General features: G+C 49.5%; 1 protein-coding gene across 1 annotated transcript in view; it reads right to left on the bottom strand.

Moving 5' to 3' along the window:
- Positions 1 to 1,972: 1,972 nt before the first annotated feature.
- The window catches only part of NPNT (nephronectin), a 46,975-nt gene continuing 22,303 nt past the window's right edge, over positions 1,973 to 26,644 (bottom strand). The window contains exons 3-12 of the mRNA XM_049786543.1: positions 25,735 to 25,827; positions 17,292 to 17,411; positions 16,124 to 16,243; positions 15,489 to 15,623; positions 14,968 to 15,090; positions 12,827 to 13,216; positions 10,491 to 10,577; positions 9,833 to 9,931; positions 4,789 to 5,045; positions 1,973 to 2,926 (exon numbers count right to left, since the gene is read on the bottom strand). Coding sequence (XP_049642500.1) covers positions 2,816 to 2,926; positions 4,789 to 5,045; positions 9,833 to 9,931; positions 10,491 to 10,577; positions 12,827 to 13,216; positions 14,968 to 15,090; positions 15,489 to 15,623; positions 16,124 to 16,243; positions 17,292 to 17,411; positions 25,735 to 25,827 — 1,535 coding nt within the window. The 3' untranslated portion in view covers positions 1,973 to 2,815. The remainder of the gene's footprint in view (positions 2,927 to 4,788; positions 5,046 to 9,832; positions 9,932 to 10,490; positions 10,578 to 12,826; positions 13,217 to 14,967; positions 15,091 to 15,488; positions 15,624 to 16,123; positions 16,244 to 17,291; positions 17,412 to 25,734; positions 25,828 to 26,644) is intronic.

Here is a 26,644-nt window from a genome sequence, read left to right as displayed (position 1 = left end):
TACACCAACCATTTCTGTGAGTTGCTAGGTGATTTCCACTGTTTTGTTGTTTTTTTTTGGGGGGGGGTTGGGCCACACCCAGCGGTGCTCAGAAATAGCTCCTGGCAGGCATGGGGGGGGGGGGCATATGGGACACCGGGATTCGAACCAACTACCTTTGGTCCTGGATCGGCTGCTTGCAAGGCAAACACTGCTGTGCTATCTCTCTGGGCCCAATTTCCACTGTTTTTAATGCTGCAGGGGTCTCAGAACCAGTAGTAGGGCAAGACCTGCAGGGGACTCCTGGACTCTGAAACCTGAAGCATATTTGTGGGAGTGAACCCGAGCCTTCAGTGTCCTCTGGGGATCTTCCAAGAACCGTTTGGCTCATTTAAAACCAGCCACACCTCAGCATCTATGCACCTGGTTCTCCAGCCATGCACCAAGTAAGTGTTCAGGCCCATGGACTCTTGGGCCTGTCCCAGGTCTCTGAGGTGCTACTTTCCCTCCCGCCCATTTCACCCCCTCAGAAACGGCCTTTTCTCAGACCCACGGGCACCTTAGTGGGAAACACCTGAAGCTCACGGAAGCTTTTCCTAATCCCAGTGTGTGTTTCCCCAGGATACTCGTCTCCCAGGGGCTGAGGGTCCCGGGTCTTCACCACTCAGTCTTGATCTCGTGTGTCTTCTTTCTCATTTTTTTTCTGCCAGGAGGGACTTTTGGCATGCGAATAAAATTCCAGACACGAACAGAATCAGTGCCCGAAACACGTGTTCAGACGTGCACCCAGTGTGAGTATCCTGAGCTCCACCCTTCTAGCTCCCCGTCTCTGCGCAGAGCACCGAGGTGAATGTTTGCAAGTCAGGCGAGGACCTGGCAGGTGCTGCAGTGGCCCTTCCTTGTCCGTGGCAGGGACGGTGTTTGCAGAGTTAACAGCAGACTCTTGGGCGCTGGCTTTGCCGACCATCTGCCCAGGCAGTGCAGAACGTCTGAGGGTCAGCCCACAACTGACCTCAGGATCTCCTTCCTCCCCATGAAAACTCACCAACCACAGCCAGCTGGCATCATGAAGTGTTTTTATTTACAAAGAATTATTTTTCAATTTGGCTATTTTGGAAACTATGAAACATTTTCCACTTTAGAAAACATTAAATAATAAACACGATGAGATACAGTACTTTGGATAACTTCTATCAGTTTAGTGCAATGTACTATTGGCACCTAAGAGTGAAATTTTTCTGATGGTTTCTCCCATCCCACCGCACTACCTCGATCCATTTTCAGTTGGGGGGGGGGTCACAGGGCCCAAAGGGAAACAGAGGGCTGAATCCCATCCAAGGCCTACTTCCTGGCCCCCTCCCAGAACCCTCAGATTTATATGCACCCCGGGCTTTACTGAGTTAGAGGAGCAGATGCCCCCACTGTACCTGTTGTTCAGGCCCATCACCACGCACTAGGCTTTGGAAGAGTCACACCAATGCTGACAGAGGAAATGGGCCTGCAGGGAGGCACATAGCCAGGAAGATGTCCAGAGCTGGGGCCCCACACAGCTGCTTCTACCCAGACAACCCCTCCCTCCAGCCCAGAGTAGAGGAACTGCTGAGGAAGGAGAGCAGGACCACAGCCCTCAGCACCTCAGCAGGAAAACACAGTGACACGGTGTCACAGCTCTTCACCAAACCCCAGCCTCCTCTTGGGAATTCAGGGAGCTCAGCCCTGGCTAGACTGCACCTCTCTAGGGCTCCCCAAGACCTTTGTCTTATGTGCATGGTCACGTTCTAGGTTTTCATTGTGTAATATGTAGGTTCAAAATCTTCTCCAGGAACTCTGTGATCTGTCTGTCTACCTTGACAGGGAATAGTGGCTAACTCATGTTTTGGGAAGGAGAAAGGAGAGAGAGAGAGTGGGGCCTGCTTCTTTCTTACAGAAGAACATCTTTCCCTGCCAGGAGCTGTGCTCAGGCCTGGTTTCCAAGCATCTTCCCCGTTTCTGTTCTTGGAGCCATGGGATGGGGGGGCAGCCCACCACTTCACTCTCCACTTTAGCTATCCAGACATCAGGGTGGCTCCCTGGCATCTCTTCTGGGGACAGAATCACCCCATTTCCTGCACCTTTCCTAGCCCTTTGACCATCCTAGATTTCCAGACAGACGTGGGGAGAGCTGCAGAGTGGGATTGCTGGGCAAGGAATGAACAGAGCAATGCTTCTTTGGCAGAAGGTGAAATAAGCAGTGTTAGGGGTTGAGGTTGAAGGGCCCTGCTTGCTTGCTCCCACCTGTCCAAAGCTGCGCACCAGCATGGAACACTGAGCCATGGAGTGGTCCCAAGGGGCCCCTTGGGTGCAGCCTTTCCCATGCCCTGTATCCTCTTCTGGGTCCTTCTCCCTCTTCCCTCACCCCCTCTGCCCTACCCATACCAAAGTTTTGTTCCTAATGCACAATCCAGCAGCCCCACAGCACTTTTTCCAGAATCATGACTGCCTCCCCTCACAATAACTAGAGTTGGGGAGATAGATGGACACAGAACATGTCTCGGTGTTCTTGTCTTGAGACATGTTCTTGTCTCAGTGACAAGGTGATGTGGACACCAGTGGTGAAGCTCAGAGCATGAAGAAGAATCATGCCTCTGGTAGTCTGTGAGGAAGGCACAGGGCCTTGGTGGTGGGTCCCCCCGCCAGCGGGTGTAGGGACAGTTGAGAGTCCTCTGACAGACTTGCACAGAAGCAGGCAGGCTTGGGGGACACCGACCGGACTCTGCCTCCCATCCCCAGCCCCGGTAGGCCTGCTCAGGGTGTCGAGGTGATGGTGGGGGAGACGAGGACCCCAAGGAGACTCCGACTACATGTGGTGCTGCCCGCGGGCCTCAGAGCAGGGGCCTCTGCTGAGGTGCACATCGTCCAGGGCCACCTCCCCTGCATGGCCGAGCCTTCTCTCCCCTCTGAAGATGACCTGCGGGGAGAGAGAGGCAAGCACTGGTGACCCCCAAGTGAGTACCCCTGGGCCAAGGCTGCAGGGACACCCCTGGGGAGCCAAGACCAGAAGGAACATGCCAGTGCCTGCAGGGACTACCCAGGGCTCATTCTTGAATGTGACAAAATTAGCATCAGTGGTGGTGGAGGCAGTGTCCGTGTTAGACCATCAACTGTGTGTGAAAACACTAGACTAGGATGGGTCACTCGAGGGAAAGCCCATATGAAGGACAGGACTGTTAGAAGGAAGGAGGGAGTAGGAAGAGGAAAAGAAAAGGAGGGGAGGAAAAGGAAGGAGAGAAGGGGAGGAGGAGAGGAGGAAAAGGATGGAAAGAGGGGGAAGAAGAGGAGGAGGAGGAAGAGGAAGAAAAGGAGGGAGAGGAGGAGAAAGAGGAGAAGGCAGACAAGAGGAGGAAGACAGGAGGAAGAAAAAAGAAAGAGGAAGAGGAGAAGAAAGAGAAAAAGGAGGAAGACAAGGAAGACAAGAGGAGGACATACACACAGAGAAGATGAGAGAGCAGAGTTAAGCAATGAGGTTGGGGCTGGGCCTATGGAGCTTTGTGGCCCCCATCAGAATCTAACACTGTGGTCCAAGGTGTGTTCAGCAGAAAGACCAGGACCATGTCACAACCTGTGCTTTAACTTCCATGGAAGGCAGGAGAAACTGGCTCTCAGTTCTGAGTTGAATCTTGTTTTAATTTTAGAAACATAGGGATGGATGGATGGATGGATGGATAGATGGATAAATGGATGAATGGATGGATGGATGGATGGATGGATGGATGGATGGATGGATGGATGGATGGATGGAAGGATAGATGGATGGGTGGGTGGATGGATGGATGGATGGATGGATGGATGGATGGATGGATGGGTGGGTGGGTGGGTGGATGGATGGATGGATGGATGGATGGATGGATGGATGGATGGATGGAAGGATAGATGGATGGGTGGATGGATGGAAGGATAGATGGATGGGTGGATGGATGGATAGATGGATGGGTAGGTGGATGGATGGATGGATGAATATGGAACAATTTGGATGGGGTGGGGAATATCTGAGTCCAACAAGATCCAAGTTACTGGCAGACACTGTCCATGGGTCTCTGTTCTATGAAATCATCCCAGGGACACTGCATGTGGACAACACTCTAGGAATGAAGTTCTGAGCACAAGCTGTAGAACCCAATGGCAGAGGCTATGCTCAGGTTGTCAGAAAAGGCCCTTTTTCTGCTGGGCCATAGACAGTATAGCAGATAAGCTACTTGCCTTGCACATAGCTAGTCCCAATTTGGTCCCCTAAAACACACATATGAGTTAGGAATCAGCTATGAACACAGCTGGGGGAGGGGACACTAAAAATCCCAAACTTTTTAAAAATACTTTTTTTCCAAATAGACCTGATTTGGAGGGACTGTTGACAAACCATTTTCATATGCCAGCTAAAGCTTCCCCACATCCTGAACCAAATAAAAGTTTTTTCCAAGTCAGTTTCTGGGGGTTGTCATCCAAAGGCAACATTCTTCTGCCTTTGCTCAATCTTTGAGCTCAATCTTTGAGCAAAGGCAGAAGAAAAGGGGGGTTTTGAAAGAGACAGTTCTAAAAGGGGCCCTCCAAATAAAAGCGTTCCCATAATGAGGACTCTGCAGGGTACAAGTGAGATGCCCCACCCTGTCTTTTGGGGTCCCTGAGTCTGGTTTCTAGCTCCAAATCTCTTTCAACTTGATTCCCAGGACATAAACACAGTGGAGTAAGCACTGGAAGCAGTGACCAGTGGGGGCTGTTAGCCTCTTATCCCAGACCTAGACACCCCATAAGCCCCCCACCCCATCTTTTACTCACGCTCTTGATGTCGGCCCCTCGAAGGGTGACTTGTGTGTGCCTCCAGCCCTGGCCACTGGCTCGGCCCCACACAGCAGCTCCTGGGACCCGGTGCTTTCTTACAAACACCTGGAGGGTGCCTGAGAATGGCCCCGCCACCTTGTGTCTGAAGGACAGGCAGAAAGCAGCCCCGGGGTGCAGGCGGCCCAGTGGGAGCACCAGGCGAGCGGCCCTGCCCCCAAGGCTTTTGGCTGCAGACACAGCTAGGTACTGGCCACCTGTGGGGCAGAAAGCAGGTATTTGTGGGCTGTGTCCCTCTGTACCCACTTGGGAGTCCCTGTGGAACCAGGAACCCCAGATGTTGAAGCCACAGGGTAGGCCAGCCTCTGTGCTGGCAGATTCCACAGCACGGTCCTTACAGAAACCCATAGTTTGGTCACTGAGAAACACAGGCTACAGAGTGTCTCATGGCTTGGCCTGGGCTTGGGGGCCCCACTCACTGCAAGTCTTAGTGTAGTGGAAAGGCAAGCCCCAGAGTTGCTGCATCTCCTCCCCCGCTCCCACTTTTTGCTCTCCAGACCCCAGACTCAGCTGAGCTTGCTCAGGGTCTTGGGAACCTGCACCCCAGGGACGATAGTGAGCTTCACCTCCTCCCACATCCACCTGCCGCCCAGGAGCATGAAGTGGGTCACACAACATGTCCACAGGACTTTGACATGAACCACAAGCACATGCATCCATGTCAACGCATGTTTCTACACTGCCACAAGAGCATGAACCACGCCACATAAACACACATTCACATGAGTGATCCCAGCCATGGAGAACAGGCCATATGTTGGGGAACCATGGTGTGGGGGGCAGCAGTGAGGTGGGGTGCTGCCTTACAGAAGGAAAAGCAGAGGCACCTTTGAAGCTCAATGGTGCTCAACTCCAACTCTGGGGGCGAGTCTGGGGCAAGGTTGACCCCACTTCATTCTGGGCCGGCAGACAGATGTCCCCTCCCGGTGACCTGTGTGACCAGCTGATGGGTTTCATGAAGAGGCTAGCCCAGACTGGGGGTACCTAACTGGGGGGAGATGTCACCCAGGACCCTCATAGAGGAAGATAGACCTCGAGCCCCTAGATACTCTCTGTCCTTCACATGGAGGAGAGGCTCCCAGTGTCGCCAGGTAAAAGATGTTTCACAAGGACTGAAAACATTGGGAAGTCAGGGCTGTACAGAGCCCCCTCACAGGGTTCCTGCTCCTTCTGCACCCCCCAATCTAATCCCACCATAACCTGAGTCAAAATACCTGGAGGAGCAGAACTATCAGGCCCCAAGTCAGGACTGAGCCTGGCAGTTTTCTGGTTAAGCCTAAAATGGATGTTGATTACAGTTCACCTGCAAGTCTGCAAAAACAACGATCAGCCTAAGTCCCTGAGGAATGCGAAGCAAAGCCCTTAGCCCTGCGGGTGCCCCCAAGTTCCCCACAGCTCCCCATGACTACCTGCACTTCCTCACTCAGTGCAGTGCACGTTCTGGGCACCAGGGCTCTCTGCTAGTCTTCGGCTTGTCTTCAAGGCCTACATTCCTTTCTGCTTCTAGTATGAAGGGAATGTTACCAAGGATACAGAGGCAAAGGCAAGAACAGAGCTGGAGTCTCCAGCTGTGAGACAAAGCCTCACTTCTGGTTCCCAAAAGCTGACTTATTTAACCTCACACCCCACCTTCCTGGCAGGAGAAAAAGATACCAGTGCTGTCTAATGTGATTTTATTTCGAGGATTAGTATAGAAGCTGGTGAGGGACTAGGTTGGAAGTTAGGTGATGAAATATTGGGGGCTTTATTTTGATTTGTTTTGTTTTTGTGGGCCACACCCCAGCAGTGTTCTGTGCTTACTCATGACCGCACTCAAGAATCATCCTTGGCAGTGCTCAGGAGACCATAAGGGATGCCGAGGATTGAATTGTGGTTGGACAGGTACAAGATTCCCTATTGCTGTTCTGTGGCTTCAGCCCCAGAAAATGTTAGTGTTCTTTAAATACCAGTTGTGTCTTTCCATTTTCAGTTTACAAACAGTGGTCCTCAAACTATGGCCCGCGGGCCACATAATGTATTTGTATCTGTTTTGTTTCTTCATTGCAAAATAAGATATATGCAGTGTGCATAAGAATTCGTTCATAAGTTTTGTTTTTACTATAGTTAGACCCTCCAATGGTCTGAAGGACAGTGAACTGGCCCCCTGTTTAAAAAGTTTGAGGACCCCTGAAAGAATAACGATGCCTGCTAGTTTCCTACACACAGGAAATGAAGGTCAGTTTGTAGAGATTGTCTCATGATTGGGTCCAGCTGGAGCTTGGACCCAACTAGCTAGCTGGTAGTTACCTCTCAAATGTAAATACCGGTGTTTTGTTTTTTGTTTGTTTGTTTGTTTGGTTGTCAGAGGCCAAACCCTAATATGGAATTCAGCAGGACAAACCAGTCTGTGTGGCAAGAGTACATAACCTAAGGCATTGGCTAGCCCCAGAGCCCTAAGAAATATTAGTTTCCTATCAGGCATGCATTCCAGGAAGCTCGTGACATCCTCGAAACCTCACTAACCTTGAGATGTTCCTGTGCCCCTTATGTAAAGATGGCATGTAAAGATTACCTGTAAGATGACCTCTGTATTGCGGACTGTTTATCCTGCCTTCTCTCCACCCCCTGTAAAAATTGTGCTTAAAAGAAGCCTGTACCTATCAATAAACGGAGCCTTGACAAGCCTCATTTTGCTTGGCCCCCTTCTTTCTCCCCATTCTCTTTTCAGACTGGGACCCTTCTATACCCACGAAAATAACCTGTCCCGAAGGCGGGACAGTTGGTTTTTGTTTGTTTGTTTATTTTTGGTTTTTGGGTCACACCCAGCAGTGCTCAGGGGTTACTCCTGGCTCTCTGCTCAGAAATCACTCCTGGCAGACTCAGGGACCATATGGGATGCTGGGATTCAAACCACCATCCTTCTGCATGCAAGGCAAACGCCTTACCTCCATGCTATCTCCGGCCCCATTTTTTTTTTCCTAATAGCAGTGCTGATACACACCAACTGCAGGAGAAAATTTATTTTTTAAAAGCATAAGAAAAACTTAATGAATGGGGATTCCAAACCTCAGGGAAAATGTCTCACTTGATGACTTTTGAACACAGATGCCCATGATGAGGAATGTCTGTATTTATACAAATTAATTTCTTATTTCCTTTTTTTTTTGGGGGGGGGGCCACACCTGGCGTTGCTCAGGGGTTACTCCTGGCTGTCTGCTCAGAAATAGCTCCTGGCAGGCACGGGGGGGGGGGGGGGGCATATGGGACACTGGGATTCGAACCAACCACCTTTGGTCCTGGATCGGCTGCTTGCAAGGCAAACGCCACTGTGCTATCTCTCCAGGCCCCTAATTTCTTATTTCATGACAAGTAGTGGCCATTGTCCTATCCTGCCATGACCTAAGTATGTCATTGGCACTGCCACTTTGCAAGGCGGATCACTCACCTCACTTGTGGGAGGTCCTCTGCACCTCATACCAAAAGCAAAAATACCAAGACCAGAAATTTAGACGTCTATGTTCTTCAGTATGAAATAGGTCACAGCTTTGTTGTTGGAGCCAAGCACAGGCAGCGGGATGAACTACACACTAGCTGCAAAATTTCTGTCTTCTAGGGGGCCACACCTGACAAAGTTACTTCTCCCTCTGCAATCAGTAATCACTCCTACATTGCCAGGGATGCCAGGGATTGAATCTGGGTGGGTTGCATGCAAGGCAAATGCCCAACCTACTGACAGATTCACCTTACAAATTGGTAATTAAAATACATAGACACACACAATAAGCTGCATGACAAGAGCTGGCCATCTGATTTTTAAAAAGAGGGCCAAGTGTTCACAATATGGGAAAAACAAATAAGGAGCTTTTTATTTGTTTTTAATTTAAAAACTGGCAAAGAAGAAAACTCCAGAGTTGGGAAATCACACAGTTTCTGTTCTTGTATATGGGACTTTGGATTTGCTCCTCCACCAGCCAAAAAATAATTTGAGATCTGTTTTTTGGGGGGGGGGCGAGTTGGGTCACACCTGACAATTCTGGGGGACCATATATGCAGTGCTGGGGATTAAATTGGAGTTGGCTACATACAAGATGATTGAATATTCTTTTTTTCAAAAGTCAACTTAAAGTGATTCTTTTATTTGTTTTGTTTTGTTTTGTTTTAGGGCCTTACCCGGCAATTCTCAGGGGTTGCTCCTAGCTCTGTGCTCAGAAATTTCTCCTGGCAGGCTCAGGAAACCACATAGAATGCCTGGAATTGAACTTGTGCTGGCCACATGTAAGGCAAATGCTCAATCCACTGTGCTATTGCTCCATCCCCGAAAGTTCTTATTTCTGGTTTATCCAGGCTGCTCACACGTTCTTCAAAATGTCCATCATCTCTGACATCTGTCTTTTTTTGTTTTTGTTTTTGGGTCACACCTGGCAGTGTTAAGGGGTTACTCCTCAGAAATTGCTCCTGGCAGGCTCTGGGGACCATATGGGATGCCAGGATTCGAACCACCAACCTTCTGCATGAAAGGCAACCAACCGCCTTACCTCCATGCTATCTCTCCGGCCCCAACAACAGCCTTTTTTAAAGTTTGTTTGTTGTTGGAGGGGAGGGGTGTTGGGCCACACCTAGCAGTGCTAAGGGGTTACTCCTGGCTCTACGCTCAGGAATCACTCCCGGCAGGCTCAGGCAACCATATAGGAAGCTGGGGATTGAACACGGGTTGTCCACATGCAAAGCAAATGCTCTATCCACTGGGCTATTGCTCCAGCTCCTCCTTGGGCATCTGGAACACGACATTAGTCTCCCATCCCCCAAGTATGAGGCTGGCTTCCTGACAGACTAAGCTCAGAAAGCCACACTGGATGGCCTCAGGGTGCTAACAATGCCTCTTCCGACTCACTTAGGAACAGGAGTGAGAAGTGAGCATTGAGGGGGTTTCTGTGGACCATGGACATCAAGTCGGGGCACGGAGAGCACAGACCGGGGCAGGTCCCACCCAGCTCAATGTTTTTACCTGCTGGGTCACGAGTCAGCTCCCAGTGTGCGTCACTGTTTCTTTCCCGGATCCATCCACAAAGCCCGTGGTCAAAATCACAGCTGTGAACCAGGGCGCCTAGTGAGGACGAGCAAGGAGAAAGAGATGAGAAACGTGTTGCTGCAGACCAGGGTTAGGGGTGCTGGTGTGGTGGGAGAAGCAGGACGCCCCAAACCAAGTCATGGGGATTATTGTGCTTGCATTGTGTCCACCTGTAAGCCCCTATCTTCCCCCTCCTGAGAGGGAAGGAAGAGTGAGCCCCATCTCAGAGGGCACACACGCAGCCCTTGCCCTACGCTAGCCTGGCATGTCACCACTTCCACAGCTCTGTTTCCTCCTCACTTTGTCGCATTTGATTTTTGTTTCAGAAGGCACGCCTGGTGGTGCTTAGAATCACAGATGTTCCCATGCTCAGGGGACCCTGGGCAGTGCCGGGGTCAACCATATGCTGGCTGCTTTCACTCCTGTATTGTCTGGATGCAGCTTTTTTTCAAAGCAGGGAATGATGAGTCAGGAAATTATTTTACATCGACTGGCTTAACTATAGCGGAAACCAAGTTGTTACAACAAAATCAATGAACTAGACCAGACTGATACCGGGCAGTGTGCAGTGAGGGGAATCAAAGGCAACACAGACCTGGGTCATCCTTGGCTTCCTCGTCCGCGCTGATCCCTCGCTCGATCTCAAATATTTCGAACAGGTCATTGGATGGCTGCCGGGGAACTGCAAGAGAAGAATCTGCTCAGAGGGGCTGCAGCCATTCAGTGGGTCAAGCTGCCCCCCGCAAGCCTCTGCTGGGCTCTGTGGGGCTCAAATCCTGACCTGTGTCTGGGCACAAACTTTTAGAAGTGCCACATGCCCCGCACTTGTCGGGAGCAGGCACCTATTAGTGGGGCACCAGACTGTTCAGGAAGCGGTGTCCCTGAGGTCCTGCTGTGGCTCATCTGCACAGCCCAGCTGCCTAAGAAGGAGTACATCCCTGGGGGTATCTGCCCGTCCTGGTCCAACTCCCTGCCCATGTTTACTGAAGTAGGGGAGAGAAACGAGGGGTCCTGGTTGAAGTTTTTGCTTCTGAGACGCCTCCACTGCTTTCTTGTGGGGGACACAGCCAGCAGAGCTCAGGGGTAAAAGGCCAGGTAGTGCAGTGCCGAGGGACCACGCAATGCCAGGGAGAGACCCAGGACCGCGCCCCAAGCAAGGCCGGGTGCCACCACTTTGAATCACACTTTGAGCTTCCAAAATAAAACTCCTGGGCCTAGAGCTCAGCTGTGGGAAGAGGAAGGAAGCAGGGCACAGGAGGGTGGAGGCAGGGAGGCCCCAGGGAGAGAGAGTGGTACAGCCAGCCCTGGGCTCTCGTAGGAGCCCAGAGGAAAAGAGTGCTGAACCCCCAGCCTGGGGGCCAGACAGACCTGATCTCACACTGCTCCCTCCCAGAGAAAGCTGCTTTTCCACCGCGAGCTACAGGCCTCCACTCAAAGGGAACCCAGAATCCAGGAGCCTCAGAACGCAACAATAGCCAGCCCTCACTCACTCCTGCAGGCCTCCGAATCAGAAAGTTCAGAGGGTGCACATGTGGGAGGTCCTGGCTGCTCCCAGGAAGCAAACCAGGCTCCCGCCTTTCATGGAGACCAGCCAATTCTGTGCCAGGCAGAGGGAAAGGAGAGAGGGGCTGAGGCCAGGGGAAAGGAGCCTAATCTCATCTCTTTCTCCAGATCTGAATCCCCAGGAAGGAAGCAGAACTTCTGATGGATGTTGCCAAGAACACCTGACTCCACTTTCCAGTTTCTTGGGGCCTTATCTGCCCAGGCTGCGAGGGCACCAGAGGAACAAATGCTACATTGAGAACTTCCTCCCTTGGGCTAACCGTGGCCTCCAGGGGCCCAGCTTCGTGGGTAGAGGAGGCCGCGGCAGAGGCAGAAACCCAGGTCCTGGCCCAGTGTCCCACCATAGATTCCTTTAACATGCGTGTGGAAGAGGAAGGGTACATTCCCCAGATCTGGCCTCTCCCTGTGCCTCAGGGATCCCTGTCCTCACTTGTCCTTCCTGCACAGGGATGAGGAACTCTCTCCCAAACCAGCCCCTGCTCAGGCACATCGTGGCAAGAATCCCAGTGTCTGAGTCAAGACAGGCGTCTCCGTGGAAAAGAGTAAAGAAAGGTTTGCTTGAAAGGCTGAAAAAGAAGCTAAGTAAACCTTCCATGGGGTGTTAAAGGGCAATTTGTTCTAAGTAATACAAACGTGACTCCGATTCAAATACCCCTGGGTATCATTGCTTCCCTTCTGCAGAAACAGGGTTGGGGTGGTCTTGCCCTCTGAGTCCTCTTCTAGGAGTGACGGACCCAGAGTTAAGAGAGAGATAGAAGACGCACCGTCTCCCCAAATGCCTAACAGGATAGAGCCATGCTGTGTGAGCAGCACATGCAAATACCAGAGAGCCAGAGTCTCTCTCAGCCTCCACAAGGGAAGAACGACCCCCAGCTGCACATGAGAATCCCAGTGTTGCAAGTCACAGCAGTAGACCAGACGTGCAAATATTCAGAGAAAACTGTGTGTGTGGGCAAAATAGCTCCAAAGCCTGAGGACAGGTGAGTGGATAGAAATGAATATTCATTTGAATATTTAATCACAGAATATTCACAAGGGCGGGACACTAAACTCAGAGAAGCCCAGGAGGAGCAGAAGGAGCCTACTTAGAGAAATGAGCCCTAGAGACCAGCCCTAAGGAATTCACTCCTGAGTGCACAGAAACAAAAGGGGTGTGAGGGCTTGAGAAGATTCATAGCAACTAGCTGGGACATGGGGAGAGGCCAATATATCAAGGGAAAAGGGTTCCCGATGGAGAAGGATGATTAAGGGGAACTTCACCCACACAAGCTGCTCTCACTGGCCCAGGCCCTCCAGGTGGCTAGGAACTGCCCTACCAGCCCCAGAAACACAAACATCAGAAACACAAAACATGCAGCTACCACTTACTGAATACATCTCCCCGAGGCTTCTGCGGCTCTGTCTGGATCCTGTTGTCAATCGTGGACCACGTTGAAGCTGTGGTGGCTGGAGCTGTGCTGGTCCAGCTGTTGGTGGGCCCAGGACTTGGAGGAGATGGCGGCAGCGGGGTTCGGGGTTCCGGGGGTGGGAGAGGGGGTGGAGTGGGCCATGGGATCGGCTCTGAGGTTGGTCTTATGGTTGACACAACAGTGGGGTCACTGGGCGTGGTAGGAGGGATATAGGGTGTCTGGGGGGGCCACCGTGTGGCCCTGATGTCAGGAATCTGATTACTGTATCCTCCATCTCCCTCGGGAATGCTCTCATTTCTCTTCGGTATGTGAACTGGACCAGAAGGTTCAATCATGACTTTTGGAACATCTGAAACAGTGCACAAGCTTAAATCAATGTCAAGCCAGCTCCCCTAATCAATGCAGCCTCGAATACAGACGCATAAGTGTCACATCCGGTTAGGAGTCTTTTCTCCTTCAGAACTTTTCCACATCACATACGGAGCAGAACACACACACACACAGCAGGAGTCAGAGTGGTGTTTCTGTGACTCTGTGCCACGTGGAAAGCATTTAAATTATGCAAAGTGAAAACAGACAGCCAGGTTTTGTGATGTAAAAATGTTCTCAGTTCTGTGTGTATGTGTGTTTGTGGGGATGAGGGGAGCTTGAGGAGAGAGTCCAGTAGGCAGCGCACTTGCCTTGCAGGTGGTTAACCAGGGATTGACCCCAAACTCCACCAAGAGTGATCTCTGACTACAGAGTACTGTTGGGTGTGCCCACTCCAAATAAATAAAAGCAAAGCTATTCTTTACTTAGAAAAAAAAAAAAAAGAAATGCTTAAAAGATATTATAGGAAGTGTCCTGGTGGTATAGATAATATTATAAAAATCAGGCTTAGAATTGCATAGAAACTAATACCCCTCTATTTCACATCACAAGTTTGACACATGCAAAAACAGTGATTAAATGTTTGAACACTTATCTTCCTCTATTTTATTCCCTATTATATATTTATAATTAAATTACAAATTGTAATTGATAACAATTGCTTGTTAAAAAGAGACCTGCCGACATGGTCAGGATCTTCCATGGATTCTTTTTTCCTGGATTACCTTCACCAGGAGGAATTAATATTTAACCTGGCTGGAGTAATATATTCCATTCTTGAATGACTACCTGACCCTTCAAGAAATTCTTTAATCCCTATGATTTTATGCCTCATGATTTTTCAGTAAATATTTTACTCCCAAAATTGAAAAAATTAACTACCTGTGCATGAAATGTATGTTACATTATGGCCTCTGGTTTGTGAACTTTCCATCTTATTTCCTGTTTATCTATTAACACAGTCACTTCTTTAGAATAACCTTATTTAAAAAAAAAAAAAACCTGAAAAGCAATACAGTTCTGAGTGTAGAAATACCTAGGGGAGTGCGTTTTTAGGAGTAGAATGAGAAAGTGTGAGTCTAGCAGAAGGAAAACCTGAGACCCCATTGGAGTTGCCCTCCATGATATGACGCTTGTTTCTAACAGAACCAGATTCTTCCGGGTTCAGCAATTTCTTGGCTCAAAGAAAAGTGATGGAGAGATTCTGGCCCAGGCATCAGGTTCTTTGTTTTTCTTATTAATATATTTAAGCACCATGACTACAAATAAGTTTGTAGTTGGGTTTCAGTCATAGAAAAGTACACCCCCCTTCACCAGAGCAACCTTCCCACCACCAATGCTCCCCTTCTCCCTCCTCAGCCACCCTCTGCCTGTATTCAAGACAGGCATTCTGTTTCTCTCACTCGCTACCATTGTCATGATAGTTGTTAGTGTAGTTATTTCTCTAGCTGCACTCACCACTCTTTGTGGTAAGCTTCATATCATGGGTTGTCCTTTAAAACCTCTATTACTAACTGTCTTTTATTTTTCTTAAATCCCACAGATGAGTGAGGTGCTGTTTTAGATGAGAAGACACAGCCGGGTCTTTATGTTCAAGTACTGCTGGTGAAGCCCCTTGGATTGCTGACCCTGCCACAGTGCTCAAGCACTACCGCTGACCTCACCCTTTCTCTGGGCCCAGAGGCCCTGTGTTCCCAAGGGGGTAGCGAGCTGGGGGTGGGAGCTACTCACGCACACAGGTCTGGCCATCACCCTCGTAGCCCTCTTTACACCGGCACCTGTAGGAGCCGTACGTGTTCTGGCACCAGGAGAAGCTGCTGCACGGAGGCTGCCCCTGGGAACACTCATCTATGTCTGCACAGAGAGGACAGGTAATCAGTCTGTACAATCTATGTCTGCAAGGGGAGGACAGGAAATCAGAAGGGCTAGGAGAACTAGCTGTGTCTGTGTAGGAAAGAGGGGAATCAGAGTGGCTGGGAGGACTGTCCGCACAGGAATGAGGGGTGACTGGAGGGTCTGGGAATACCTTATGGCTGTGTGGGAGGAGGGAGGGGGGTTAAGAGGAACTGGGAACAGAGATATAGACAAGTCTGCAGAGCTAGGAAGGGGGATCAAAGGGGCAAAGGTGTAAACCAGCCACCAACAGAGCTCCTGCACAGGCGTGGTGTGGGGGTATTCTGAAGCCCACCTGGTCCCACTAACTAGGAGCCTATGGGCAGCAGCAGAGACCCTGGCCAGGATGGGCTTCTTACCATGACACTGGTACTTGCCGCTGATGTACATGAGGTCAAAGCCCTCATGGCACTTGCAGATGTAACTCCCAAATGTGTTGACGCACTGTCGAAACCTTGGGCAGGTGGCGGCCCCAGTCACGCATTCATCCACATCTGCAGAAGCCACGGGCAGCGCAGCTCAGGTACGTGATTCAGAGTGGGAGGATGCCAGGTGCCCAGCGCCTGTACCCCCTCCTTTCCCTTCCCCTCATGTGGGTGCTCCTCAGGTTTTTGTTTGTTTTGTTTTTCATCTGTTGGGGGCCACTCCCTGTGGTGCTTAGCGCTCAGAAATTATACTTGGCAGGTTCATGGGACCATATGGGATGCTGGAGATTAAACCTGGGTCGGCTGCATGCAAGACAAACACTCTCTCCACTGTGCTACTGCTCCAGCCCCTAGATCACTTTTCTTCCCCCTACCCCTCCGAACTTAGGTAGGATCAACAGCTGGTTCACAGCACCATCACTTCTGCCCTGGCATAGGTCAGCGACCAGAGGAAGCTCTTCATCATCCTTCCAGGGTGATCCTAGAACTTGGTCTGCAGACCACATGCCAGCAGCTTCCCCACTCCCCATGCCCACAGCTGAGCTCAGTTTCTCTTCCCCACAGCTCACCCACACAGGTCCTGCTGTCGGGTGCCAACTGTAGGCCAGGTGAGGGGCACTGGCATTTCACCTGCCCTTTGACCACATCGCAGCCATACTGACAATTTGCCATGGAGCACAACAGGGTACCTGGGGGGGGAGAAGAGGGACCTGAATCCGAGTGGAAGTGAAGAACCCAGACATGGGCGCAGCAAGGAAGTCCAGGAGATGCCTGCAATCCCCAAATGTAAACAGCATCAGAGGCTGTGGGGGTGGCCTGAACCTCCTTAAGGTCTCTGAACCATGGATGGTCCTCACATTCACTGAGAAGCTGGAAGACAATTCTGGGATCATCTCCGTAGGCCCTCATGTCAAAAAAGAAAAATGCAGAGACAAAGGTTCTCTCCACTGGGTCACAAGGGACTGTTCCCCACATTCCCGCTTCTCCAGGAATAGCAGGATATCCCAGATGGGCACAATGCCTGATGTCACTGTCACATAACCACTTCCCAATACTTCACAGGCCTCCCAATATTCACCACGGCAGCCCAGTGACAGGAAAGTGGCTTGGCCGATATGGGGCTTTGCTTAGGGGAAGGAAGACAGGGGCTGGCACTGCCCCCAATGGCCCCATCTCTCTCAGCAACACAATTGTGCTTTCCAATTCTTGCTCTGAATCCCTTTCCCAAGTCTTCTTTTCTAGAGCTGGGGAACCCCAGGTGTCCTCTTCGATATGCGGGCATGGGTTCTCACAGTGGTGTCCCTAGTGCAGATACAGTTGTGTTTCCTCCCTCCTGCCATAATAAGATCACCAAATTGGGTCTTAACTGGAGGGCCTGTGAACACAGCTTTACCCATCCCACTCACAGGCAAGGCAAATACTACTTCTGGAAAAGGGCCTACGTCTTCACACATGGTCATCTCTGGTAACCCAACTCATGTCAGTCCCTTGCCTGGCTTTATCTTCATTATATTGTGTAGCCACTTTCAGGCTAACTTTTCCACAGCTTCTGTAATTCTTTCATGTTTTTTTTGCACAGAATGTACCTGACGTTTACCACTACCTTTGGGACTCTGGGTCTTCTTGTCAGCCTCGTCACTCCCAGAGACTCTTCCCTTTTCCCTGCTTTCCCGAAACCACTTTTTCTATCTCCCAAACTCTGATGCATCTCCTGAACTTGGCAGCCCTGGTACGTACTGGAGCAGGAGCCATCGGGCATCAGCATGTAGCCGTTGAGACAGTAGCACTTGAAGCTGCCGAAGGTGTTCATGCAGCGGTGCTTGCAGGGCCTCGGCTTCAGGCCACACTCATTGAGATCTGCAAGGAGGAGTGGAAGAGCAAAAATAACATGAATCCTCCTCCAGAGGCCCGGAGGCCAGGATGTCTGGGGCCAAGAGTGAAGAAGCAATAGGAGGGAGACATTATTCAAACATGCACCAGGCAGTCCTGCCCAGCTGGCCCGGCTGAGTGTGGGTGACCCTTGTGGTGGGAGCTTCATTAGCTGCAGAAGTTCAGAAAAGAGAGTGATGAGTATCTATGGGGTATCCCTGCAACAGCAGCCTCCCCTTTCATGGGACCCCCACACCCTTCACTGTCTCCAGACTTGAACCCTAGTCACAGTCCTGGGGTCTCTGTTGAAGGGAGAGACGATGAATGCAGAACATAGTCTGGTCCCCACTAGCCGCAGATCCTTAAATGCTGGACTACACGGACCTCCCTCCAGGGAAGTACCAGTTTTCAGAGCTTTAGGGACTTGTGTTTTTTTTTTTTCTGACCAACTGCCTGGATCCTGCATCTGTCTCAGTAGGAGAAACTGCCCTCTCGCATTCATGTAGTGGATTTAGATCACAGGATCATATGTAGAAAACCAGCCCTCCACCATGTTTGTATTCATTGAGCAGGGTAGAGGGATGTGTGGGAGGATGTCACAGGCAATAATACCTCATGTACTGCCATTGTATTTTGAGGTTTAGTCACTTAAGTAGCCACAGGAAATGAATCCAAAGGCTGCATTGTAAGAAGCTTTTGGAATGCCAGCTGAGTGCTCTGCCTCAAGTGATTGAATTCATAAGGGTGAGTAGGTACTGAAAAACGAACATCCGCTTCAGGGTGTTCGGGCTTCAGGGAAAAGAAATCCGGCCACTTTGCTTATTTTGTCTGGAACTGCTAGCACGTTCAGATAAACATAACCGAATTATATGCGAATCCCTGGCATCCCATCAGAACTATCCACAGGGCTATTTGGCAAGTTGTTTTCTAATCTAATTAAGTTTAAATTTGGTCTGCTTATTTATTGAAAATCAATATGTCACTTTGTCAAACCATTACATTATATGCCTTGTTAAAAACCACATGATGGCTTCTCAGCACGTTTTCCGATTTTACTGACTCTCTGATTATTCTCACCAGAGCACAGCTGGAAGCAATTCCCCAGTGGGCCCAGTCTGGGAAGGACCCAATAATGAGCTCTAGATTTTCATCATCTCCTCCATTTCCTAACTTCACTGCCTCATGTATGAGGGTCTAAATATGGGTCACAAAATATGAAGAACAGGTTCGCATTTCTATTTATTCCCAAAAATCCTCAAAAAGGTGTTTTTCAAATCAGAGCACCAACAAACATTTTATTTCTCATCTCTGTTCAATGAAGTAGAAACTTCAATCCAAGGGGAAATAGAGACATTTTCCCCCTTTCTCACTCTTTCCCACCTGTATCTCAATGCTTACTAGAAATCTCTTCCTGAGTGCTAAGCAGAGGTCATGCTCCAACCTCACATAACCCCACACATTCCTGGTTCTGCAGGATGGTCTATGGAGGTGTGTTCAAACAAGGTAGCTGAGTGGCTCATTAAGAAAACTAAAATAATCTGGGCCCAGAGAGATAGCACAGCGCGTTTGCCTTGCAAGCAGCCGATCCAGGACCAAAGGTGGTTGGTTCGAATCCTGGTATCCCATATGGTCCCCCGTGCCTGCCAGGAGCTATTTCTGAGCAGACAGCCAGGAGTAACCCCTGAGCACCACCGGGTGTGGCCCAAAAACCAAAAAGAAAAAAGAAAACTAAAATAATCTGACCTTCATGACCCAGAGAGATATAGTCATCAATGCCAGCGAGCCTTCCCTTTCTCCAGGAAATGCCCTGCAGGACTGTGATCACAGAAATAAAGGAACAGGAAACTGGGGCCGGAGAGGTGGCGCTAGAGGTAAGGTGTTTGCCTTGCAAGTGCTAGCCAAGGAAGGACCTCGGCTAGATCCCCCAGTGTCCCATATGGTCCCCCAAGCCAGGGGCAATTTCTGAGTGCTTAGCCAGGAGTAACCCCTGAGCATCAAATGGGTGTGGCCCCTCCAAACCCCCTCCAAAAAAAAGGAACAAGAAACTGTCATTAAAAAAATCAAAAGTCAGGCCCGGAGAGATAGCACAGTGGTGTTTGCCTTGCAAGCAGCCGATCCAGGACCAAAGGTGGTTGGTTCAAATCCCGGTGTCCCATATGGTCCCCCGTGCCTGCCAGGAGCTATTTCTGAGCAGACAGCCAGGAGTAACCCATGAGCATCGCCGGGTGTGGCCCAAAAACCAAAAAAAAAAAAAATAAAAAATAAAAAAAAATAAAAAGTCCTCCATATTTGGAAGTTGCTGCAAAATAGTGGGAACTAACACAGTCTCCCATGGGTAAATGGGGGCATCTCTTGGACTCTGCACCATCACTGTATTGCTGAGTAGCCCGTGAGATAGTGGTTCCTACATGGGTGATAGAGACATTGAGTGGCTGGTCCTGTGGCTCTTAGAACTGTCCTCGGTCCCTACAGGCTTACTGTAGAAAGGAAAAAAGTGGATTCCACAGTAAGCAGGATTTTTTACTGCAAGGGGCCGGTCTACAATGAACAGACATTATTTTCATACTGACTTAATGCTGCCTTCAAAACTTTTCACTAATAAAAGTAATCACACCTGTGTCACTATCTACCTATGAGTCAGAAATTCCAAAAAAGACTCTTTCTACATATAATAGCATGTGTTTCTATAATGATCCATGGAACAATATCAAGAACAAAGAAGTCCTTTTGGGTTACATGTTCTTAAGTCATTATTTTAAAAATTATTGAAAAAATTTAAAAACAATCTAGAAAAAGACTTTTCCATATTTTTGCTTGACATTTAAACTTCTTTCTCTAGAAGCATATGATACCATATATGGTATCAGAAGAATGTGAAAATAAATGACTAATTATTGTGCTGTTTGCCTTTCTGGTTGTATCAAAGAACAAACTGTCATGGTCATTCAAATGCTTTGGCTGAAACACATCCATTCACATCCATTCTCACCATCACAGTTGGTGGTACATGGAAGTGAGTTGGAGGAGCGCTGAGGGAGAAGGTGGGAGCCAGCCTAAAACACATCAAAAGTTGCAGAGCATTAGAACCTCACTTCAAGAGAAAGAAGCAGAACTCCGTTGGCATGCAAACACCAAGAAATAGCTGGAAAACCTGCAAGAGAGTCACTGAAAATGAGACAACCCAATGCACTTTTAAAAATCTACTTTGCTCTGCTTGGCTGTGGGAGGGAGTAGGAAGCCCAGAGGTCATCCCCAGAGATACTCACACCATTCTGTGCTCAGACTCAATGGCTCTGGGGTTTCATTAGGGCTAAATCCACCAGTGTGATTCTGCTCACATGGGGCTTTAACTGGGGGCTTCAACTATGCTAAGCATACACCGAGTCTCCTAAGCCAAAGGCCCAGTCTCAACCTAATGGACTTTTAAGGAAAATAATTTATTTTTCATCTAATACAAGTAAACTCCTTTTTTCTGTGCTCCCCCAGAAGCTAAAACCTTACAATGATCTCGAAGTCTATTCACTTGTATTTCATAATTCAAGTGGAGATCATAGGCAAATAGAAGGCAACATATGAAGAGGTCTAACATTCTTCAACTTACTATTGACTCTGAAACAAATCCTACTGTTATAATTCTTTGTGCAGAAAATGCACACAGAAACCTTGCGCTCCCTACTGGCACCATTAGTCATAGAAACCATTGCAACACAATGGAAACTATCCTAGTTCACACACAGCCAGTTCCTCTGCCTACAAACCGGCCTGGCTAAAGTCTCAAAACTATATAATTATGCTGCTGCTGCTGCTGTCCTGGTGCTGGTTGGCCATGGGCACAGGGTCCACAGCTTCTCCCCTTGCTCCTAACTGGGGGGCAGAGACCAGGCCCAGCGAAGGTCCTTCTCTAGTTCCAGCCATGCCAGAAAGCAGCGTGGCTACTTCCAGCCAAGCCACACAAGAGACACCCAAAGCAGAAAGTCAGTCTATGGCTTGGTTTCCAAGGAGGGGATCTTGGTTTCTACATCCTAAATATGCTAGGAAGGTAGATTCCAACTGTGCTTTGCGAAAGAATTTTCACACCCTCAGCTCCAGCTACCCTGGAACAGCTATGGCTTAGCTGAGTCATTAATATTGCCTGCTCCTGAGAGAAGAGGAGAAGCATTGCAGGAAGCATGGAGACAGCGCGTGAGGGGCCCCGGCTGCCACTCCTGCCTCCAGCCCATCCCACAGCAGCTAGAGAAAATGGCAAGGCTGCGGAAAGCCGTGCAGGGCAGGAGCGGAGGCCCCTCGCTCACCCCTTTCAGGTATACTTGTGGCTTGAAGATCCGGGGACTGAGGAGGAGACTGCTGGCGGTCGTAGTCAAGAGGACTTGGGTACAAGTGCTGATCTTCACCCAGGAGGAAGGGGATAAGATCAGCTTGGGGGCTCTGTGTGAGCCCAACAATCTTTGCTAGCACAGAGTAACAAAGGCACAGAATGCTGGTGCTTGGCAAAATGCCTCAGACACAGTACAATTTTTCTACTAGCTCTCTGTTGATCTTTTCTTAAGTTGCATCTTCCTTAACACTGACCATTGTGACTTGCATACGGTACTTGAGAATCTCAGACCTATTCAACAACAATGTAATGACAAAAGGAAATTCATTTTTTTAAAAGCATGAGTTCATCCATAGCAGAGAGGAAACTCAGGACAGAGATTACACAAATACTGATTAGTCAAAGTGCTCTATTAAGGGACTTCATAGGGGATATTACCCAGGCCCTACAGATGTCTAAAACTTCAGAAATAACAAAACTTACAGTTGTGTTGTACCTGTATATTTGTACTGTCACCAGAATCAGGCACACTGCAATCATTAGCGCTACAATAGAACAATGACCAAAATGACATGCCCAGGTTCCCTCTCAAACTACCCTGATACAAGTGATATCTGGAGATCATGATTGGCTTTGGGTTGTTCAAACCTCTGAACACAAGTGACTGCTGGGCCCACTGGTAGTCCCAAAAACCCTTGCCATAGGCATGTTCCTAAGCACTGGGGTTGCACAAGGGGCCAGGGCCCAGAGCCAAGAGGACAGCTACAACTGATTTCCAGATGCATTTCCACTGCATGTCTGAAGAGAAACCCATCCCCATGCTACCACCCCATATCTGAGGGGGAAACCATGCAACCATCTCTCTGAGCAGAAGCTGCCTGAGCCCCTGACCCTAGGGATCTCTGCAGTGAGGAGACTGATGGAAGACCCTTGGGTGTGAGTCAAGTGACTAGAGAGGGGAAGGAAGGAAAGTCCAGCTCCCCAATGCTCCTGCTACTATTCCTGGGGCAGGAGATTAAGGACCAGGCCAAGCCTCTGATTTCATCGGACAAAAGCAGCAGCAACTTCAGAAGGGCCAGAGGCAGAGCCTTCCCTGAAGGCTCTTAGAACCCATGCTGGACTGGGAGAGAGCCCCTCACAGCCCGAGGCGACAGCCAGAATTCCTCATGCATACCAGCCCTTCTCCCAAGCACCCAGAGCCAGGGGTCTGGGCCGCAAATGGCCCTCCGTACAACATTTTGTGGCCCTGCCCTAGAGGAATCTTTTTTGGTTTTGCTTTGTTTTAGTTGTTTGGGTCACACCCCCCAATGTTCAAGGTTTACTACTGACTTTGCACTCAAGGATCATCCTGACTTTGCCTCCTGCAGCCCCCAGGTAAATTGAGTTTGAGACCCCTGGTTCCAGACCTACACTCAGACCTATGGAGACTCCATCACTAATTCCTGTTTCAGATCCATCTTCCTGACACTAGTCGAGAAGGAAGGAATCACCTCTGACTTCCCTCTCCCCAAGGCTGCTTGGGTCTAAACAGCCTGAGGTCTGTCAGAGTCACTGGTGTGCCCGACAGTCAGTGTGCACTAGGGACACGCAGGTCACTCATCAGTTTCCAGAAATCACAGAAGGCTCTGTGCGCCTGGCCCAGAGTGCTCAGCACTAGCACTTCCAGCAGGAAAGCGATGAAAGAAGTACCTGGGTTTACCACCTGGGGTTCTTCTTTGCCAGACTAGACTTGAAATTCTCATCAGCATAGGCATAATACCCCATTTTGCCACTAAGGAAATTGTCTGCCCTCCTTAGGAACATGCTTTCAGGAGACCAAATCTCAGTCCGTGGCATTTGCCAATTTCCCTGCAAGATGCTGCTGTGTGTTCTAGGAAAAAGCAGTTGTAAAACTAGTTCTGTGCCTGAGATATTCAAGGACAGAGCTTGGGCAACTCCTAGCTCGATTCAAGCAATGCTGCTCCCACTGTTTCGTTTAAGTGACTGCACTGCAATCATGCAGTGGCTTCTCTGAACAATCCTCTGAATGATCTCCTGGTACTGGACAAGGTTGAGCACTGGCTTGTTAAAGGAGCCTTTGCCGAGAAGACAGCAGGGACTGTTAGGGACCCCTCTGCATCCTGACTGCTTGCCAGGTATTCAGACTGACCATGTGAAGATGGAAAAGAAGAAACAGACCTCACCAGAGCTCCACATATTTCTACAAAGACCACTCCACTATGTTTGATTTACCCCAGTTATGAAAAGAAATAAAATCAGGAAAGCCACCTTGGTCAGGTACCAGCCAGACAGCAACAAGGGGACATGCTGCAGCCCAGAAGAAGGACACTGTCCCACTCAGCAGCTCAGCTCAGAGCAGTCATGGGGCTCCAGACATGTAAAGATGCACCTCTCATTGGTAGGTTTCCTACACCCCTCAGCAATGAAGTTTCTATACTCCCTTAGCTATGGGGTATCTACACCGTAAGCTATGGAGCTTCTACATCCCTTAACTCTGGGGCTTCTACGCCCCTCAGTCAATGGGGTTTTCATACCCCTTAGCAATATGGCTTCTTACACCCCTCAGCTGTGGAGTTTCTCTACCCCTCAGTGATGATGTTTCTATACTTCTTAGAAATATGCTTTCTACCCCCCTAAAGAGTGGAAAAGGTTTTTTCCACCCCTCAATGATATGATTTCTATTCCCCTCAGCGATATAATTTCTACCCTCCTCAGAGATAGTTTCTACACCCTCTCAGTTGTGGAGTTTCTACACACCTCAGATGGGGTATTTATACCCCTGTAGCGATGGAGGTGTAGGGCCTGCAAATGAACTTCTCATGTCAGGCAGTCAGGCAGTGACAGTCTCGGGGCAGCTCCAGCCCCCACTTGCCAAGTGCTCCCACTGACACATAAGCTGACTCTCCAAAACAGAATATACACGTTTTCATCCATCCAGGGGACCCTCCCCTTAGCCTTTCTCCTTCTCTTTCCACTTCTAATAGTAGAACCAGCAGGATGTCTGTGAGCCTACCAGAGGACTGTGTATATGGAAACGTCGCCTCACCCACACGGGCTGGCAGGAAGCAACAGAACTGTACAGACCACAGCACCATAACTACTGACCACGTCTTTCCTCAGCAAATTTGGTGAACCTGAACTAAATAACCCCATGACCCTTCCACATGAACAATAAAGTCATAAGATCATCTTTGAAACAAAATTATAACCAGTCACACGCTCCCTCATACTACTGCTGTGGTAATGGAAACAGAGAATATATCTATGTCAAATACCTTGATGCCATGAGTACTGAATCTTTGCTTTTCCTTATTTTGTCCCAAGCAGGGAAGCGGGGAGAAGGGCAGAGAAAAAGAAACAGAGGAGAGAGAAAGTGAACAGAGGAAAGAGAGGAGAGGAGACAGAAGAAGGAGAGAAGAGAGAGAAACTGGGTGAGTGATATGGTCTGTTTAGGGTGACGATTCTCTGCCCAGCCCCGTAGGCCCTGACACCCTGACAGAGCTGGGGGAACCTCACAGCGTCTGAGATAGAAGTGAGGAAGAATCGAGGTCAGACTTGTGCTCTGACCTCTGAGTCACCTTCCTGGTCCCCAAAGAAGTGGACCCCAGTGAAAAGAACCTTGCTAAGCAAATCCAATTCTTGTGCCAGTGTCTGGAGGGCGGGGCCTGCTGATAGCTAGCAGGTAAGGAAATGGGACCAGGACTAGATGCTGACCTGGACTAGAAAAGGCTTTGCTCTCCCTGGGGTCCAAGTCGCCAGAGGCTTTCTGGGCTTTCCAGCTAGTCTGAGGGAAGAGGAGGAGAAGGAAGAGGCGAAGGAGGAGCCACGGCGAGTCAGCGCTCGCACAGTGCTGAGAGGAAGAAGGTGGGTGTCTCTGGAGTCCCTCCCACGAAAGAGTCACCACTGAGGCCTTCTCATTTTCCAGCACAAAAAAGGTGTTCTATGGAGAGGGATCGGTGGCACCAGCACTGCAGAAGGGTTGTGTGGGCTCCCTACCTTGGCTGCAGGTTTTGCCAGCATATCCAGGGTGACACTTGCACTTGTTGGGGCCGATGCATTCACCGTGCTTGCACTGGGGGTGGCACACCGCTGCGGAGAGAGAGGATGGCATGTTACTGACCATCTAGCACCCTGACACAGCAGCAGTGAGGGGAGCTAGTGCTAAAGCCAGAACGGAGAACGGAGAACCAAGCTGCAGACAAGACCATATGAAGCAAACAAAACCGCTGTGCTCTGCAGTGATCAATTGTTTGAACTGCATGAACTGAACATGCTCAAGTGTATGAGTGCATATGTGTGGATGCATGCATATGTCTCCATACATGACCTATCACTTGACAATGGGAAACTTACTAAACTTGAGGACTAAAGTACAACTGGTCAAAAAAGGGGGAGGAATAAATAAGGTAGAACCAAGTGTGAGCACGAGGTGGAAATGATCTGCTCCTACCAGGTCAAATCGTCCTTCCATTAGTACTTCACAAAGTCATTCAGAATCCAAAGGTATCAGCTACATATGGGCTCCAGACAAACTGTCAGTGGGTAAAAATGCTGACTTTATGAGATAAAATACTTTTATGTAGGAAAGGGTATCATCTTGCATTGAAAACAACCCTAGCATTTTTGCTGTTGGGGACTCTTCTAGGGATTAAGCCCAGATGTCACATGCACAGCAAGAAACATCCCACTGGCCCAAAGAGGTGCTCACAGTTCAGAGGAAGAGACAAACCACCAAGTTCTTCACTGAGGCAATATTGACCTCAGGGAAGGGCTCTGTGAAGAGATTTCCCCCCTGAGCAACCCCACATGGACTTGTGCAGGGGCCCTTACAGAGGACTGGAGTTGAAGTCAGAAGTGTGGAGGACAGAGGGAGCACAGGTCTCCACAGAAAGGGTGACCCAGCTAG

The sequence above is a fragment of the Suncus etruscus genome, chromosome 14 (genome assembly GCF_024139225.1).
Source record: "Suncus etruscus isolate mSunEtr1 chromosome 14, mSunEtr1.pri.cur, whole genome shotgun sequence".
In the NCBI taxonomy this organism is placed as follows: Eukaryota; Metazoa; Chordata; class Mammalia; order Eulipotyphla; family Soricidae; genus Suncus; species Suncus etruscus.
This window is presented reverse-complemented; position numbering and strand designations above follow the sequence as displayed.